Source organism: Triturus cristatus, chromosome 3_1, assembly GCF_964204655.1.
Source record: "Triturus cristatus chromosome 3_1, aTriCri1.1, whole genome shotgun sequence".
NCBI classification, from domain to species: domain Eukaryota; kingdom Metazoa; phylum Chordata; class Amphibia; order Caudata; family Salamandridae; genus Triturus; species Triturus cristatus.
In genome coordinates, this window is record NC_140583.1 from 522,303,898 (window position 1) to 522,323,984 (window position 20,087).

At 49.5% G+C, this 20,087-nt stretch overlaps 2 protein-coding genes across 5 annotated transcripts in view; one reads left to right on the forward strand and one right to left on the reverse strand.

Moving 5' to 3' along the window:
- The window catches only part of LOC146860530 (uncharacterized), a 421,554-nt gene that overhangs the window by 169,197 nt on the left and 232,270 nt on the right, over positions 1 to 20,087 (forward strand). The window lies entirely within an intron of this gene.
- On the reverse strand, positions 9,245 to 14,422 carry LOC146860531 (uncharacterized). Of its 2 annotated transcripts, none has more exons than XR_014978828.1 (2): positions 13,729 to 14,422; positions 9,245 to 10,167 (listed from the first exon to the last, which is right to left on the reverse strand). XR_014978828.1 is itself a non-coding variant. In XM_085644445.1 (2 exons), the coding sequence occupies exons 1-2, from the start codon at positions 14,348 to 14,350 to the stop codon at positions 10,253 to 10,255; spliced, it is 1,599 nt and encodes a 532-aa protein (XP_085500571.1). In that variant the 5' UTR covers positions 14,351 to 14,422; the 3' UTR covers positions 10,215 to 10,252. The 2 variants fall into 2 exon arrangements, 1 of the variants encoding a protein (XP_085500571.1); XM_085644445.1 differs by lacking the exon at positions 9,245 to 10,167 and adding an exon at positions 10,215 to 11,229.

Below are 20,087 nucleotides of genomic sequence, written 5' to 3' on the forward strand. Positions count from 1 at the left end.
CAACAGTGTGAGGTGAAGTGCGGTTTCATTAACAGTTTGACAGTCTCTCCACTGGAGCCTTTCAGATTAGAGTCAGTCCACACACCAACCCCTCTACCTGGAGTGTGCACTTTACTTCTGTCCAGAAAGTGCTGGCTCTTTTCTTTCTCTGCATATTTATAACAATCAATGAACAAAGGATGTTTTTTTTCATTACCCTTTATAAGTGTCTCTTAATGCTATAGTTATCAGTAAATTGCAGGTTCATTCCACCATGATACTCACAATAAGAAGAAGGGGGAGAAGGTAAAACCCCTACCTCATCCTCCTCAAAAATACAATAACCCACAAACAAGGAGGTAGGGGGACGGCCAACTTTTAATCAGCAAGTGCTAAGTTGATCAACGGGAGCACACACACTCTGTGAAAACTGCCCTCACCCACAACAAGTTGTGGCATGCTTCATCATTGGGCTGCTACTGACGCCTCTGCGCAAACCAACGCTAGAGGCGGAGCAATAGGGAGGGGTAAACAATACAACAGTGATACAAACAAACAAAAAAGGCAGGATCCTTTAGTGCAGAAATAATGAATGTTAAAACTGGTCCAGGGATATCTCTATAACAATTTTATTCCTGGATTCCCTAGTCAGATTAAAAAGGTATATATAAAGAGATATATATACACCAAATGGATAGTGGTGGAATGAGTTAATTTAGGTGCTCACCACCCCTCCATTCTGCATAGCGGTCAACATGTTTCTGCCGGTTCAAGATCAAATTTCCGGCATTCCTCAGGACAAGTCAGATCCCTATGCCTTTTTACAACCCCTCATACTACCCACGATCGTGGGTTTATACTCCACCTGTAAGTTTGGAGTCTTAGATGTCACTTACTCTTCCCCAATAGGAACTGAAAGGTAAAATACACACCAATGACTTTCATTAACACAGAAAATACAGAGACAATAATATAAAATGTGTGCCCGCAGACCAACTATAGCAAATGCCAACTTCCCAATCGGTGTGACCAAAACTTTATAACATATATGGTGCAAATTCCACCTTAATCAATCAAATGGGCAAACATTGGCCCTCGTAATGGTATCTCCATAAGCTCATATTTTGTGCTTAATATCCATTCATGATTATACTCCACAAACAAAAAAAGGGAAGAAGCGTGCTGCAATAAGTGAGAAAAACCATTCCAAAATGCCAAAGTGCTGTTTAAAAGAGATCTGGGTATTACTCTCCCTCTCATAATCAAGGATGTCCATATTAAATCACAGGAGGGCATGTGATATTCCACCTGTCCCGCTTCTTACCAGAGTTTATCAAGTAAATTGCTCGAACAGGCACTGGAGTAGAGAGCGACCTTCTGTAGTCACACACTGTAGGAGGGAGATCAAAGAAATGTACATAATCCTTCCATTTGTATTTTACTATTAAAAATACCTGTGGTCATTATTTCCCATAGTGTCCTGACAAGAAGTTAGTATCAAGACCTTGCCAATACATAATGTCAAGCTGGTATCAAAGAAACGCTTTAACACACCCTATGAACTCACAGGGCTCTGGTGACCATAGTTACTAGTATCACCAGGCGCGTATATCTGCCCCCCTGTTGGTCGAGAAAGACGCGTATATCCCGCACCCTGATAGGCGATCCGGGCTTCCCCTTCTGCCAAATGCCTTCTAGTGTAAGGTTACACTCTCGAGTGTTGGAGTAATGTACTCGAGTGAATGTAATCCAAACTTTTGCTACCGTTAGCCCCTGGTAGCGTCCCCCTTACTTCGTCAAGAGTGGTGCGCCTCCCACGTATTCCGTCTCTCCTGGTGCCGTGTAGTTCACCATCTTTACCATGCCCTTCCCCTTTTCTCTTCCGTTCTCATGTCACGTGATGCGAACGTGCGTGTGTTGTTGCTCGCATCACGTCACCCCGGTCGAAGGGCGTCTACGAAGCTAGACCGCTAAACGATCTATATCGCCATGGTTTAGCGTCTATTGTCTACGTATTAAAATATCCCGTTTTGGGTATTTATATTTCGCATGATGCGTGCATCAGACCAAGCAAACATTATAACGGGGAATTACAATGATCATAGTATGTTTCATCCCAGGTACAACATATACACCCTAGGGGTATTCTCTTCCCTATTTTAAAAAGGGGTGTTTTTGCATTGGTAATTCGCTCATACTAACGTTGCTAGTCTAGAAAGGAGGAAAAAGATTAAAATCTCCAGGCCATTGTCATTAGAGTCTTGTTACCTCAGGATTCTTGGCCCCACAGCTCCCCTAGTCTAAAGGATATAATATCCAATCCCGGGTCATCTTCTACCCAGGGCTGACCACGGTATATCGTCATTGAGTCCAGATACATGACTCTTTGGACGATATACCCATTTCTGCTCACGCAAGAAAAGAAACTGTGAGGGGTCCCTCATTGATGGTTTCACATTGGGTTTATCCAGCACAGTCCAATATATGTCCTGTATTGTGTGCCCTTTTTCCGCAAAATGTAGCGTAAGGCGTGTATTGGTTCTGGTTCACCTGATGTTACTTCTATGCTCCATAATCCTCACCTTGACCTTTCTACAGGTCATTCCTATGTAAATCAGATTACAAGGACACTTGATCATGTAGATTACGTTCGACGAGTTACAGTTGGTATGTACTCGCTGCTGCCAAGGGTATTCTAAACCCACGTCAACCTCTTTTGTATTCATAGTCAGGGAGCAAACGTCACATGACCCACATCGTGTGTGCCCAGTGACTGGTGTCAGAAATCCATCACCCCGGGGAGCCCCCCGGGTGCTGTTCAGTGGACGAGAGTGGACCAACTGATCCTTAATATTTTGCCCCCTCCTGAAAGCAAAGAGGGGTTTCTCAAGTCGAAGGCCACTGGAATTTAAAATGCGCCAGTGTTTTAGAATGATACGTTTGATGGCCGTGGAAGCAGTGTTAAAGGTGGTTACACACACTATCTTATCACTTGTTGGTTTAACCACTTTATTTAGCAATGTCTCTCTAGGGCAATTCCATGCACGCTTCCGGGCTCGCCTGATAATATGCTTAGGATAACCTCTTACATCCAATTTCTCTGCTAAACATACTGCCTCTGCCTTAAATTCATCCGGTTCAGAACAATTCCTGCGAAGTCGCAGGAACTGACCCACCGGCAGATTTTCCCGCAGGGCTCTGGGATGAAAACTTCCAAAATGTAAGAGTCCATTCTTGTCCGTGATTTTGTGATGGACTTTTGTTGATAATCTCCCCTCCATTGGGAAGATGACCAAATCCAAAAAGGGGAGACCATGCCCAACGCATTGCAGCAGCTACTCAACAATGGCATCCTGTCACTAACTAAGCAGAGGGTTCACCACACCTAGGTAATTGGACTGTTCTAAATAACCAAGCATTAAGATGTTTCCTGAAACAAACTTTGGTTGAAATGGATCTCAGGGTGAATTGAAGCTCATGCCAGATCTTAGCAAACAAAAAAAGTAGCATTTACCTTTCCTACCTCAATGGCTCCCTGGTATCTACCAGAAGCGCATTAGAGGATCTCAGGCCCCAAATAATCTATCAATCAAATATTGAGGGCCCTTCTTGTAAAAGGTTTGATTGATGTCTGATAATCAGACTTTTGAAATGGATCCTTTCAGGTACCATGAGGCAATGAAGAGATTTAAGATGTGAGGATTTTGCTTGCTGGCGTGGAATAGTTAAAATGAGCCTAGCTGCTGCATTCTGTACAACCTGAAGTTGACGGATGAGATACTGGGTGAGGCCTGTATATAAAGAGTTAGCATAATCCAGTCTGATAGCAATGAGCGTGTGAACAACACACTCATTACTGTCAGACTGGATTATGCTAACTCTTTATATCCAGGCCTCCCCCATGTAGATGACGACATGATGTTGAGAACTTTTTAAGGAACGTAATAGAAAGAAACATGCCGCAGCAGCTGCCAACATCTGGGGGTGATAAGAGAGATCAACATAAAATGTAACTCCCAGATTTCTCACTGAGTTGGAAGGGCGGTGCATATATCCCAGGTCACTCGGCCACCAAGCAGTGGACCAGATCATTTGGGAAAAATCGAAAATCAGTATTTCAGATTTGTCTGAATTGTTTTCAATGCAAAACATTAGTGTAGTGTCATCATCATAAGAAACCACGCTTAGGTCGAATGACTGAATGATTCCTGCAAGGGGAGCCATGTAAACATTAAAGAAAGTAAGGTGTAGTGAAGAACCTCGTGGAGCCCAATATATCCGATGTTTTAGAGATGGGGAAAATAGAGGTAGATTCACTGACTTGCTTCTGTTTGAAAGAAAAGATTTCACCCAAGTCAGAACCCAGCCAGAGATACCAAGGTCTCCTAAGCATTCTAACAAAGTGGAATGCAACTCACTGTAATAGATCGCTAGAAGGTTAATTAGAACATTGGAATGTGGAGCACTCCATTGAAGACAATGGAGTTCTCCGAGCTTCTACGGCCGGTTAAGGCCCACAAAGCAACATTCCAATGTTTTCACAAAGGCCTCTCGGAGCCCGAGGGGATTTAAACCCCCTCGGGGTCTGAGAGGCCTTTGTTTTTTTTGTTAGAACATTCTGCCCTCTACTGGCAGAATGTTCTAATAGCCTTATAGCCCTTTGTAGATGGGCTCTACTGGCTATTAAAGTTCCGCTCCCTTGTTAAAGGCCCGAGCCGAAAGCCCGCTACGGCAGGATATAAGGCTATAGTAACATCAAAGTGACTGAGTGGCCTTGGCCTAGTCTGATTGTTATGAACTCTGCAACTGATACTTCACTGTTCGGTTACTCTTTCTATAGCTGAAGGAACTCCTGGTTGCCACTGCACTGAGCCCTGAAGTCAGATAACTGAGGCACTAGCTAAAATCACTCATCTCAGTCCATGTCAAGTGTATCTGACAACATCCTTGCATCCTTGCTCAATTCTAGGTTAAACTGATGGCTAGTCTAGAAGATATTGTTAATCTGCTGATACCAACAGCGACATTTGGGTCAGAGGCTGCACTATGCAGATTCATGAGCGAGTTCAGAAGTTTCATCCTCTAGCAGGTTCTAGTCCTTAAATGATTCCGTGCTCAGACTGCTTCCGTTAGCCGTTAATTTGCAACTGTCAACTTGTTGCCCGCGTTAGACCGTGACTGCGCAGTCTGAAGAATCACAAAATGGCCAACACATTTCAAGATCTAGGATCCTCTGATCAAATCCCTCTGACCTCTGAGGGATGTGCCGAAAAGAAAGCTGGGGCAGATCTTTCCCCATCGTTGCATGCTCTCTGGAATGACCTCGGGGATGAGTTGCTGCTCTCAGACTGTGTCCTCCCATTCAGGAGCGCGGCCTAAAGTGCGTGTAACCTGAAGCACTTCAACCCAGTTGGGTATTTAGCACTCTATAAATATTGTGTTGTTGAGGCTCGCACATAGCTGTTCATGTTTCTTATTGAGCAGTGTCTCTAAACTCTACCTAAGTAAACATGCCCATCATTGTGATCTACCAGAATGTATATATTAAGTGGCTTTACATATATTAAGGCAGTGTCTCGGTGGAACATGTCATTTCATCATTGAAATTGACATTTTCAATCCTGAGTGTGTCTGAGCATCTTACAGCGCAGGGTAGAGGCACCGTGATAAACACCACATCGGCTCTAAGCTGCAGCCTTCCCTGCTCGAAGGAGCTACGCATGCACTGTGCAGTGAAGGGTCTTCATGGGAGCGCCCCAGCCACTCCAGTCAAGAACCCCTCTCTTCACGTCCGCGCTGCGGGCAGGGGACGCTGACTGAGAGGTGCTACATCTGTCACCTCCCTGCGAGGCTTTGGTCCTCGTGATAAGGCAAAAAGACATGAGAAGGGGAAAGAGAGGACAGATGATGTCCCAGAGAGAAAACTAAGACAGGTTTTATCTTAATACATTTCAAAATCTACAGATTTATGGCAACTGCTAGAAAGAGGGTCTCAGCCTCTTTTTTTTTTAACAACTTCTTCGGCACCAAATCCAGCAGCACATCTTTTGCAAGGGAATTCTATTAATTGAGTATAAACGTTTTCACTTACCATAATGTGTCTTGTGAAATGTTATTATTGGTTAACAATCAATAAATGATTTTTCTCAATATCTTTCTGTTCAGTTGTGCAGTTTTGCAGGTCTGATAATAACAGAACTTGGGATGCATTCTTACGTTTGATTAGAAAACTGACTCCCATGAATAATGGGCTAAATGCAAATCACAAACCGAGAAAGGAAAGGAAAGGAAAGGAAAAAAAAGCACATTAAATCATAGAAATAACGGGAAAGAAAAAAGAAAGAAACAAAAAGAAAAAGTGGAATGGGGTTGAAAGGAAAGAATAAAACATTAGTGGATGACTAGAGAAAGGGGCGAACGAAACAAAATAAAAAAGGGAAAGGAAAATGGAAGAAGAACATGTAATGAAAAAATAGAGAAATTAAAAGGAAGGAAGGAAAACGAAGATGACAGTAAGAAAACAGAGTACGGATTGAATTTAGTGGGCTAAAGACGAAACTGGCGATTTGTGGATCTATACACTGTGTTTCTTGGTACAGACATCAGTTCACAGTTGTATAAATCATCCTTGACTTGTTCAATGGTTTTGAAATGTACAATACAGTAGCTGAGTTGCGGTTCTCTGAACGGGAGCAGAACTCTTTGCTGTGTCAATATGATATTGCGCAAGAAACATATAGGAAGATATCTTAGTGCACGAGCTTTTTTAAAACGGATGATGCAATCGCCAGGGCTACCTTCCCCTATAATGTTAACCCTGCTCGTTGCCATTGAGCCGAAGGCTTACATCTTGTGCAAAGGCAGACAGACGTCAGAGAGGGCGCAGTGGGAGCAACGATATGCGGTGTCAAGCACAGCACGTGACCTAATTTACAGCAACCAATGGTACAGTCAATACTCCTCAGCCAATGGGAAGCTCGCTACATGTTTACCACATACTGATGCCGTGGGTGACATGTTGGTTTGCATAACTGTGTGCTTTGAGGTGGCAGGCGCCTCCCCTTTGTGTGCTTCCTTGCGAGGAGCACACGCAGCATGCTGTTGTCACCAGAAGCCACTGACTCGTCTCATTAGGCAGAAGGCGTTCAGTATTTCGTGTACCGTTGTCCAAATACACAGACGGTTTACACAAGTCTCAGTCCACGTTTACGAAATGGAGGGGCCGTGGTATGTGTGTGAGGCGGGTACCTGGGATGGATGTGTGTGGAGGAGTGCTAGGTTTGTGAGTGGGTAGGAGGGGAGCTGAGTTTGTGCCGCATTTAAACATTCACATGAGTAATAACATGGTAAACATGCGATATTTAGGCTCTTTTTAGCCTTTGATACCCCAGAGACTCAAGAATCACTTCTAAAACTGCTCCATCCCCTATCAATGTATAAGGCTCGGTGGGGCATTTAAATCCATGACAGCACTGCAAGCAACGTATTACATTGAAGTGCTTGAGAGAAAATCAACCCAAGAGAAAGGGACGGGTGGGTGAAAGAGAGACGGAGAGAGTGAGAAAGAGACAAAGAGTTAACGTAAAGCGAGAAAGAGAGCGTCCACAGAAGACAGAGAGACGAACGAAGGGAAAAGATTGGTGAGCGCGTGGAGAGAGGCAGGGGGTGAACACGAAATTAACCGGCAGAACAGCACTCTTAGGCAGAGAGACTGAAACTTAATCAACGCGGAGAGAATGTTATGATGGAGAGAGCGAGCAAGGAGGGTGAGAGGCCTAGCGAGAGAGGCATCGTGCCTGGAAGAGACCCGGGCATGGACGGGGGTCTCTGTTTTATGAGAGATGTCTATGAACAAGTGTCACTTGCTGTTTCTCTAGAAACGCGCCTCTATACTGCCCTCTAGAGCACAGATTAGCTTTCCAGCAGCGCTTGCGCTTGTTCACGAGCCACGGAGTCCTTAAAATGGGCTGCCTGCTGCACGTGCAGCTCGTTTGAAGAAACATGGGAAGGTGCTGGAAGCAAACGTCAGACATACACGGTCCTTCCTCCGCTCTCCTGCACTACAAAGGGGCACTCTAGTCCCAGTCCAGAGTCACATGGCACGGGGTGAGCACAGTGACGCTGAGACTGCCGCTGCTGACTATAAAAGAGGGGCGAAATACAAACCCGTGTGGCGCGGAAGCGGGCGCTTCCAGGAACCGCCCACCCCTTCATTGGGAGATTAAGGGGGGAGAGGGGGGCAATCCGACACCAAACACTTTATTGTGTGTGAAAAAGGCCGCTTTATTGAAACAGGTGCATATCACAATTTTAACTCCTTGGCCACTGCCTTACAAAACTAACGCCTCGCTATACAATAACCTCCTGACCCCTTGTGTTTTCCCCCCACCCCTACGATCCCCCCATCATTTCCCCCATCCCCCAAAAATACAACATAACATTCCTAACCAACATATAACCCAATCCTACACCATGTAGCCTTTCCCAACTCCCAAACTCCCCTGACCGTAACCCCTACCTGCCTTTAATGCAACTGTAACTATCAAACCTCTAATCTAAACTTATCCAACCTGTCTACCCTTTACCTGTCCCTGGACCCACATTACCAAACCTCTAACAACAAACTCTAGCCAATCCCGGCCAACTGTCAACCACCCCGCTTGCACCTGCTCCAAGCGACAATACAACCAAACGCCCCTATGTACCTGTTCCAACAAATGCTGCCCCAAAACCCGCAAAAATGCAACCCCAACACCCCCAGAACCCAGACCCCTAAACCCCACAACCCATAGGGTGGGAGGGTGGGAAAAAACTTTTAAACTAGCGCACCCAGCCACCAGGTCACCAAGTCTAAAATGGTGGCTGGGATATCGCGCGTTTTACTTATATACCTCTTGGGCTACTGCCCCTGGATTTGGGCTACATTTGGGCTATCCCTCAAATGTAGCCCAATTTACTACAAAATGGCCGTTCGGCCACGCCCCCCTCTCCCCCCTCCCAACCTGCCCGGGCGGCAGACCTCGCGGTGCTCGGCTGCCCCCCAGGCTCCCATTGGGAGATTAAGGGGGGAGAGGGGGGCAATCCGACACCAAACACTTTATTGTGTGTGAAAAAGGCCGCTTTATTGAAACAGGTGCATATCACAATTTTAACTCCTTGGCCACTGCCTTACAAAACTAACGCCTCGCTATACAATAACCTCCTGACCCCTTGTGTTTTCCCCCCACCCCTACGATCCCCCCATCATTTCCCCCATCCCCCAAAAATACAACATAACATTCCTAACCAACATATAACCCAATCCTACACCATGTAGCCTTTCCCAACTCCCAAACTCCCCTGACCGTAACCCCTACCTGCCTTTAATGCAACTGTAACTATCAAACCTCTAATCTAAACTTATCCAACCTGTCTACCCTTTACCTGTCCCTGGACCCACATTACCAAACCTCTAACAACAAACTCTAGCCAATCCCGGCCAACTGTCAACCACCCCGCCACCCAGGAAAAGGGGGGAAGTGTCGGCGACTGCGCCTCTTCCTCCCCTTTTTCTGCCCCCCCACGCACCGCGACCCCGCAGGACCTAACGCCTATAAACTCCCAACAGACGCGCCAACACTTCTCTCAACTCCAAAAGATACAGATCCATTCCCATCCTGGACAAGTGCACCCCGTCATCCCTGAACATCTCCCGTGCATCGTAACGAATGTCCCCGTGTGCCACGCGGTCAATCCCCAAATGCCGACAAAACCTCACCATCTCAGTATTAAGTTTTCGCCGCGCCTTATCTACCGCACCTGGGTTCACCGCCCCCCTCCAACTCCTCCGGGGGACGAACTCCGTCCACACAATCGAACAACCCGCCCATCGCTCTTTGATCAACGCCAGATCCTTCTTCATCGCCCTCATTAGTGCCAAACCAGTCTCCCTTACCATGTCGTTCTCCCCCAAATGAAGAACCAATACATCTGGGCACCGACCTGCCCTTAAGATCCCATTCAACACCGGCACCAGTTCCTTCCAACGCATCCCCCCCCTACCCCTCCACCCCACAGAGAACACATCTTTATTAAAACCCAACTGTTCCCCAAAATAACTCTCCTGCGCCTGCAATTGGGCCCTCCTCACGAACGAGTGCCCCACAATCCAGATAGACATTTCTCGGGCCAGGGGTCCCATAACCGAACCTGAAAAGAAAAACAAGAATGAAAACCTATCCCCAACCTCTGAAAAAGCTCCACTGTCCTGTGTAAAGTCCCTCTTTTGCCTATTTTATAGTGGCGCCCCACCCCCCGGCTCGCTGCGCACATAACGCTGGTAGCAATTTGAAGACCATCTTCCCAACTTCATGATTTCGTCCCTGTCCCAGCCCCTCGCATGCGCCTCCGACGCTGCCCCGATGCGAAACGAGTGCGTGCCAAAACCCTTTTCCTCGACCCCCAGAGTCCTAAGTGCTTTCCTCAGTACTGCCAGCAATTGTGAAGCTTTAACGCCTCGCCCCTGCTGATGGGAGAAGACCAGTCCCCCCAAACCCCCAGCGCACGCCCTCCACCGCATACCCCAGCGGAACGGACACACCCCCGGGGATCGCCCTTTCCTCAACGAAACCCACTTCCCCCGACTCTTCTGGTCTGTCTTTGCCTTTCGCAGCCAAATGCTCACTACCCGATCCCCAAATGATACCTCCTCCCAGGTCAAACCCCGGTCCCCTTTCGACCCCAGCAGCTCCGATACCCGAAACGCCCCAAAAAACATCCAAGACATGAGTGTGGCGAACAGCAAGGCCTCCCCACCGTCCCAGCACACCGCTGGAAGAACCCCCATCACCCTACCTAAGAGTTCCCAGGACAAAGGCCTCCGCACCCTGGCCACTCTCCCACATTCCCGCGCCCAGCCTTCCAAAATCCGCGCCCCCAGCTCCCCCGCGGATGGCGCATAACCCCACAACAGTTTGCCGATGAACGCAACCCCCGCCAACTTGCCCACTATAGTCACCCTTGTCAAACCCTTCTCCACCAAATCCAGAATAAATTGCACCACGTCCTCCCGTCTCTCCGCCTCAGAAGCCCGCCATCTCGCCCCTGAGTGAACAAACTCCTCCCATGCCGCCCGGTATGCTAGTTTCGTTGACCGCGCCAATGAACCTAAAACCAATTGTAGCATCCGGTATTGCCTACTTCCCAGAGTTGGTTCGGCATCCTGGTCGGGTTCACGTCCGCGTCCTTGGCGAGCCCACGGAATCTCCCCCACTGTGAACGAGACAAGGCATCCGCAATGTCATTGTCCACTCCTGGCACATGCACCGCGCGAAACGCAATATCATGCCTCAAACACCCCAGCACAAAAACCCGCAACAGCTTCAGCACCTGCGCATCCCTCGCCGACTGCCTGTTCACCACCTGTACCACTGCCATGTTGTCGATCCTGAACGTGACTTTTTTGTGGGCCAGCAAAACCCCCCACAGTGTGACTGCCACCACTAAGGGAAAGAATTCCAAAAACGCGATGCTCCTGCCTCCCGCTAACCAGTCCTCGGGCCAGGGCTCCGCACACCATCTCCCCTGCCAATACAGACCAAATCCCTTGCTCCCCGCTGCATCCGAGAAAATCTGTACGTCCCATACCATGTCCACTTCCCTCATCAAAGGCACCCCATTGAACTGGTGCAGGAAAAACTGCCACATGCGCAAGTCCTCTCTCACCCCTGCTGACAACCTCACATGATGGTGCGGAGGCCTCTGCCCCTCCAGTGCGCGCCCCAGTCGCCTGCAGAAAGTCCGCCCTACTCTGACCACCCTACAAGCAAAATTGAGATGTCCCAGCAACACCTGTATGTCCCTGACCGTCACCTTCTGTTGTGCCAACACCTCGGTCAGCAAACTCAACATGCTCCGTTTCTTTTCCTCCGGGAGGCGCGCCTCCATGCGTACCGAATCCAATTCAATACCAAGGAATGCCAGTGCCGTACTGGGGCCCTGCGTTTTTTCCGGGGCCAGCGGCACGCCCATGTCCCCCATGATCTCATGGAAGCTGTCCAGACCCTGCTGGCAGTCCGCGGAGTCTGAGGTGCCGACAAAGAAGAAGTCATCCAAGTAATGTGTGACACCTTGGTGACCCGTTCGTTCCGTAAACAACCATTGTAGGAACGTGCTGAAGCATTCAAAAAGTGCGCAGGACATGGAGCAGCCCATCGGCAATGCCTTGTCCACATACCAGTGACCGCCGAATTGTATGCCTAACAGATCCCAGTCATCTGGATGCACTGGCAGCAACCGGAAAGCTGACTTGATGTCGCACTTTGCCATCTGTGCCGCTGCGCCCGCGGACACCACCAGTGCCATGGCCACGTCAACCGATGAATAGGACACAGTGGCCGCGCTGTCTGCAATAAAATCATTGACCGACCCACCTTCTGGCCATGACAAATGCTGAATGAGGCGAAACTGGCCCACCTCCTTTTTAGGTACCACCCCAATGGGCGACACAATCAGATTGGGCAAAGGCCACTCGCAAAATGGTCCCGCCATGCGGCCTTCCTGTACCTCCTTGTCTAGTTTTGCCTGTACCACTTGTGGATGCTCCCTCGCTGATCGCAAATTATCTGCCCATCTCCGAACCCTCGGCCCCTCGTACCCCAATCTGAACCCCTCCTGAAACCCCAATCTCAGTGTTTCCGCCGCCGCCCTGTCCGGATAGGCCCCCAGCGCCCCCACCAGCTGCTCTACCCTAACCGGAGTACGAGCCCTTTGCCCCAGCCCCCCTCGCCCCCCTCCCCCCTCCTCCCTGCTGTGACTGCTGCTGAGCTCCAGCCTTAGGGGCTCCCGACTGCCAATGCTGCCCGCTCTGACCCGGACCTTGCGTCCCCCAACACTTGACCAGCGGATGGCGCTTGCCGCAGCTCGAGCATTCGTGCCGAAACTTACAATATTCTCTCGTGCATAGGCCTTTGTTAAAGTCCCAGCAAGCCCCTTTGTCTCCTGTCGTCCCTCTGCCGGCTCCCCCCACCCCCCCGCGGGTGGGACCCCCTCGAAAGGGCTGGTACACCAGCGGCAGCCCGCTGGCCGTAAATATAGTCTTCCCCGACCCCGCCGGGCCCATGGTATGCTGCCAGAGATCCGTATCCAACTCTCCCCATTTTGCCTCCGCATCCCATGCCATGCGCGCCCGGAATTCCTCATCATACTGAGCCCATGCATATCCGCCCCCTGTAATCTGTGCCTTCCTAATTACGTCCATGTATTTAAACATGGCCACTGATCTCTCCGGAAACTTCTCGCAATACACGCTGGCATATATCAGAAAAGCCGCTGTCCAATTTTCTATTGTCAGCGGCACCTTAGGCCTTTTCGCGAGCTCGAATTCCTCCTCCTTAGAACCTTCCTTCGCCCTGACCTCTCTGTGCAGGAGTTTAAGTATCTCCACATACTCCCCTTTCCAGATCCGTTCCTTCGTTGCCAACATCAAGTGCGCCCCCAAGGGCTTGGTCACTCCCATATATGGTAACCGTTTTACCTTCAATTCCTTACTTTCCAGTTTTGTCTCCTCTACCTTTGCGTCCCCTGTCCCCTTCTCGCTTGTCCCCTCCTTCTTGGTCTGCCCGCTGTCACCCTGCCCTACTCCGTCCGTGCCCACAGCCACATCAACCACATACGTACCTTTGCGCAATCTTTCCCCCACCCCCCCCTCCACCCCCGCCCCCCCCACACCTCTCGACACCATCCTTGGCCGCCCGAGCAAATGTGCATTACCTGGCGCCAATGTCTCCGTCCGTCGCTCCTCCCGACGTCCAGTCCTGGGGGCCGAGCTGCTTTCCCACCTCGATGTCCGACCCGTGGGCTGCGCCTGGCGTCGTGACACCTGTAAGAAACTAGCCACAACATTACTCGGCCCCCCGTCCCTACCGTCCCCCACCTCACGCAACTCTCCCTCCTCCATACTCTCTTCCTCATAGTCCAACTCCTCCTGTCCTGCACCCCCAGCGCTCCCCGCTGGACATGCCACCTGCTGCTTAGGAAAACAAACAATATTCCTATCGGTGTTCCTCCGTCTCTGCCCCCCGGGGCGCTGTAACCCCGTGGGTGTTGGGGCCGGCGAGCCCGTCTCGGGCCTACTTGTGCCAGCCGCGTCGGGATCCCTCGCAGGTACCGGGCACGCCGCCCGAGGCTCCACCCTCCCTTCTCCTTGGCGTCGCCAGGCCGCTCCCAGCCCTGCCAAGTCCGGTACCCCGCGCTGATCCCGCTGTCGCTCCTCCACCTGCAAGGGAAAGGCATGGTCTGGTGTGCTGGGCCTACCTACTTTCCTCCTGCCATCCCATCCCCGCTTGCCGGACCCCGACGCCTCCGCGACCCACGCCTTACCCACCGCGCTCATGTCCGCCACTTCATCGCCCTCCCCATCGCCGTCGTCCCCATCGCTCCACTCCCCCTGCCTGCTCCACCCTGCACCTAGGCCGCTCGGTCCCCCCCGTCCGTGCCACCCCCAACACTCCTCTCCCCCCACCCTTCCGTCTCCCCCGCTCCCAGGCCCCCGCCCCCTGCCCCCGACGCCCCCTCCAACCCCTCCGCCCATGACTCAAAAATATCCAGGCCGCCCCAGTCCCTTTCGCTGCCCTCCGACTCAAATAACACTGGGGATGCACCCCCTGCTAACTCCCCCCCCACGGCCCCCTCTGTCTGCCCCCACCCGTCGCCACCGCGCCCCGCCAAACCCCTGTCCCCTGCTCTCCTTTCCCAGGCCCTCGCTGCGCCCCCCCCCCGCCCCTCCCCGGCTCCACCTCATCCCCCTCATGGCCTGCCGCGAACGCCACCCCAATAAAGGCCGCGCTCCCCTCCTTTACCTGGCTCCCCACCGTCTGACTGGCCTGCCTGTCCAAGCCCGCCCTGTCCAGGCCCGCGCCGCCCGCCCCCCCCCGCCTCTCTCCCCTCCCCCGCTCCGTCACCTGCACCCACGGGGCCGCGCGCCTCTGCGCTGTGCCGGCCCCAGATATCCCCCCCAACAGTGCTCTCCCCGCGGGCCCTTCCCCAATCCCCTCCCCCTCCCCGACGTCGGATCTCTCTTCCCGCCCCCGCGCGCTCCGCGCGCCTCCCTTCTGTCCTGCCCGGCCCTCCTCCGAGCGTCCCCGCGCTCCCGCCGTCACCGTAGCAACGGCCGCTCCCCGGCTCGAGGAGCGGCCCGCGTACGACCTGGGCCTTGCCTGACACCCGTCCGGAGCCTTCCCCCGCCGCGCCGCTCGACCCCGCCCCCTCCCCGCCTCCAGCCCCTTCGCGCCCCCCTCCGCTACCCCTGCAGACCCGGAGGCGGCGCTCCTGACATCCGCGCCGCCTCGGTCACTCACCGCTCCTCTCCACGGACTCCCGGGTGGCGAACAAGCCGCGACGGCGGCCGCCACCCCCGCAGACGCGCGCCTCGCCGGGCGCCTCGTCCAATTAGCGTCTTGGACCAGCAGGTCCATTCTACCCGCCTCGCTCAACAAGCGAATCGCTTCCAAGACACGAAAGTCCCCTACCGACATGACTCCAGGTACGTTCACTTGCTCTACCTCTACACCACAAACCGCCAAAAAAACTTTTAAACTAGCGCACCCAGCCACCAGGTCACCAAGTCTAAAATGGTGGCTGGGATATTGCGCGTTTTACTTATATACCTCTTGGGCTACTGCCCCTGGATTTGGGCTACATTTGGGCTATCCCTCAAATGTAGCCCAATTTACTACAAAATGGCCGTTCGGCCACGCCCCCCTCTCCCCCCTCCCAACCTGCCCGGGCGGCAGACCTCGCGGTGCTCGGCTGCCCCCCAGGCTCCCACTGGGTCCTCAATCAGGTTAAGGTTAATGAAAAAATCTGAGATATGTAGACTCAGGGGTCCCTCATAACATTCTCCAGGGGTGGGGAGCATCATTTTGTGTTGCGCCACTGATGTCACATTATGTGCACACTCGACCCGATTTTGAGAAGCAAAAACCAGGACCGGTCAGACATAAAAGTAGGACTAAAGCCTTTAGCCTCAATTTTTTTTATCTGGTCTGAACTTTTTTTTGCGGGGCCTTGTAAATGTGTGTATATACACACAGATGTATGGGATAGAGTAAAGTGGGGCAGAGTAGGGTGCACAGTGGAGGTTCCATAAGTAAAGCTATATATATATATATACACACATTATCTACTGGCGGTCGCCAGTAGATAGTTATAGTTACAACCTAGTTTCCATAGGCAATCTCAAACTTCTATTTTGAGTAACTTTGGCGCCGGTTGACGAATCCTCGCAAAATTTTCAAAACTAATGGGGCGCTCCGTTCAGCTCCTACCCTGAAAGTCTCGGGGTGATTCGTCAAGCAGGGGCCGAGAAAAAAGGGGGGGTCCCAAAACGCGTTTTCCCCATGCATTTTTCCATAGGACCTATAGACACAGCTACAGCCCGAACGGCTGAACAGAATTACTTGAAATTTGGCAGAGAGGTAGCCATAAGGTCAAGGAAGTGCCTTTTGCAGGTCTGGTGTAAATCTGTTCAGTATTTCCTGAGAAAATAGCATTTAAAAGCATATATATATGTGGGCGGAGCCTAACCACACATCTCATCCTGAGATCTGATTGGCTGTCAGCACTTCATCCAAGAAGTGTTGGCAGCCATCTTGGGACCAATATACATGATAGCACCTCATTAAAAAGCAATGCAGTTAATAGAAGGTTTTAAGACTTTAGTTACATTATAAATCATTTGTTGATGGTACCATACTCATTTTAGGAATTGTGGTATGTTCTAAGGGGATTTCACCATGTGAAAAAGCCTTCTGCTGGGATATCATGATTGAGAGAAAAATATTTTCTCATGCTTTTACCACAGAGGTTTGGAAGGTGATCTATAAGCTAAACTGAGAGCTTATTTTCTGTAAATTCACATTATCTTTCACAGTCATGTGAGAATGAAGTCTGACATTCTCAGTAAAACATGTACATCCAACAAGGGCAGAGACTGTCAGTTGATTCCTTTGTGTTCTACTGCAGCTTCCCAGAGTGTTCCAAAGAACTACTAGAGCGCTAACAGTCCTACTTATGATAAACGTATGGCACACCTGAAGCCATCTTGCTTGGATTAAAGTGGTAACTCTTAAAACATTTAATTTAAAAAGGAACAAAATGAGGGGGTTCATTTTTCCATAAAAAGTATGATTAGTGCCGCAGATTTTGAGTGACTTCTCAAATCCTCTTCTATTTCATTAAAAAATTCTGACATGCAGACTGAAACATGCACTTTCAATACCAGCAGCAGTTTTCCCTGGTGAGCAGTAGCTTTACTACAGTGATCTAATGAGCAAAAAGAGTGCTAACATTCTGAATTTATGGCAAATGTGTGACACATCTGAATGCCTTCTTGATGGAATCAAAGTAAAAAACTGAAAGTATTTCCTACTGAGGAGACTGCAGTAAATGAGGAAATTAGGAAACTTCATAACAAATAAGTCTCCCAAGATGGCCACCAGAGACAAAAGAGCCCAAATGTAGCCCAAATATCACCCAGATGTAGCCCAAGTATAGCCCAATGACAGAATGTCCCAGAATGTTCTTAAAAACAACTAGAGCGCGTACTGTCTTCATTATGACAAAAGTATGGCACACCTGAAGCCATCTTGATTGGAATAAACTGGTAACACTTAAAACATTTAATTTAAAAAGGAACATAATGAGGGGGTTCATTTTGCCATAGAAATTATGATTAATGCTGAAGAAAGAAAATGAGGGCACATTTTGAGTGACTTCTCAAATCCTCTTCTATTTCATTAAAAAATTCTGACATGCAGACTGAAACATGCACTTTTAATACCAGGAGCAGACTTCCATGGTGAACAGTAGTTTTACTACAGTGATCTAATGAGCAACTAGAGTGCTAACATTCAGAATTTATGGCAAATGTGTGACATATCTGAATACCTTCATGATGGAATCAAAGTAAAAAACTGAAAGCATTTCCTACTGAGGAGACTGCAGTACATGAGGAAATTAGGAAACTTCATAACAAATAAATCTCCCAAGATGGCCACCGGAGACAAAAGAGCCCAAATGTAGCCCAAAATCACCCAGATGTAGCCCAAATATAGCCCAATGACAGAAGTGTGCAAAACACTTATTATTTTGTGTTTTTGCAGTGTTATATAGTGCAGACTTGTCAGGTATTGGAGTGCATTACATGAGCATTGGTTACATCACACAAGAACAAATTCATTTTGGTTGTAGACATGGGGAGACTAAGTGATTTGACCAGAATCACAGAATGTCGAGCTGAAGCAGAAACTTCAACCTGGTTCCCCAGTTGCAAAGTCTGCAGTTCTGGAAGTAACACCACATCCTCTCCCCTAAGTGCAACATTTAATCAAGTGGTCAACTGGATAAAAAAACATAAAGATAACAAATAATTTAAAAGTGCTTTGTCGCTATTTGAAAACTCAGAAAATATGTCCTTATTTTAGTCTTTTAGAGCACTAACCATAATTTTGATGCCAATAAGACCCTCTCATATATGTAATTTCTAAAGGAAATGCTCTAGGTATTACAGATTTGATTACATCAAGATGATGTCAGGCGTTCCACACTTTTGTAATAAATATAGAATGTTAGCAATCTAGTTGTTCATTAGGATACTGTTGAGAGGCAGAGGCCAGGGGCACGGACTCTGAAAATTGAAGGCAGGTAGGAGGGTGCAAAGGCAACAATTTGACCACACTGGGCAGGCAGGAAGGGCCGTGGCAGCACAACAGACTATGGAGGGCAGTGGAAAGGGGGGCAGGGGCAACAAACCAACAATACAGGTCTTGCAAGAGAGGCTGTGGCAATGTAATAGACCATTGTGGGCAGAAGGAAGAGGCAATGGTAGTACAACCATACATGCCAACAGACCCGATTCAGCCAGGAAACGTCCAATGTTTTTAAGCTCAAATGGGCTTTATTTGATCTGTCTCCTGTCTACAATATCCTCTTTTTCAATGTAACTCAAAGGGGAAAATCAATACCCCAGTTTTTTTTCAAAATCTCCCTCTTACCAAGTTCAAAATGTTCGCAAGTATGGTACATTGGATCATGGAAGGAAATGGGATAGGGACATGGACTTGGATAACAGAGGACAGGAGGGACATGGAGAGGTGCACCAAACTGACCCTGCAGGGCAGGCATCAGGGTTTGTAGCAGCACAATACACCACACAGGGCATGCAGGACGGGAGTGCAGCACAACAATCCATAGAAAGCAAGAGGGAGGGGACAGGACCATGCACATGGACAACAGAGAACAGAGGGGCAAGAGGCAATGGTAGCTAGCTGACCATAATGGACAGACAGGAGAGAAAGCTGCAGCATAACAGACCATAAAGGGCAGGAGGGACGGATCAGGGGCCTTACAATGGAACAGACAAGCCAGGAGGGAGGGAGTAGGGGTCTGCACATGTAAACAGAGGGCCGGGGGCAAGGGGGCAGGGCAGGAGCAGCAAAGACATCGGAGGGCAGGGGAAGGAGAATAGGGGCAGCAAGCTAAGCACAAAGTTTAAGCAGGAGGTCAATGATGGGGCATAGAATTGGGCAATGGAGGGCAGGAGGAGTGGACTGGTACATCATACTAAATTGAGGGCAGTGGCAGCACATCAGACCATGCATGGCAGGAGGGAGGAGGCTAGTCCATGGATTCACACAACAGAGGATAGGGAGGAGGGGGATGGGGCAGCAAGCTAACTGTTCAGAGAAGGCGGGTATTAGGAACTTTATTGTTTTTAAAACATTGTGTCTGTGCGAACTACTTAAAATATGAACAAGTATGCAGCATAATCTCACTTTTATTCAGGAAGAAGAGGACGTTTGTGACTGTGACTCCGGGCTCACTTGGCAGAAACACCCCCTGACCCTCCACCCCCTATCGCAAAATGTAATGCCCGTGAAAAGGGTAGGTGAACACAGTGTTATATAGAACATAGTCCTGAGAGCACGATTGAAAATGAAAACTAGATATAGTGTATGGTATAAACTATGCACCAAAAAGTGTGATATAAGATGAACCGGGCGTGAAATATAATATGCAATACATTGTGCGCAATGACAGATTCATTGGAGAGCGCGAGATAGCACAGGCAC

Coding starts and splice junctions, on each gene's coding strand:
- LOC146860531 (XM_085644445.1), bottom strand. CDS start 14,350: ATGAGCGCGGTGGGTAAGGCGTGGGTCGCGGAGGCGTCGGGGTCCGGC. Junction 11,230..13,728: donor GACGGAGACATTGGCGCCAG/GTAATGCACATT, acceptor TCTCGTTCACAG/TGGGGGAGATTCCGTGGGCT.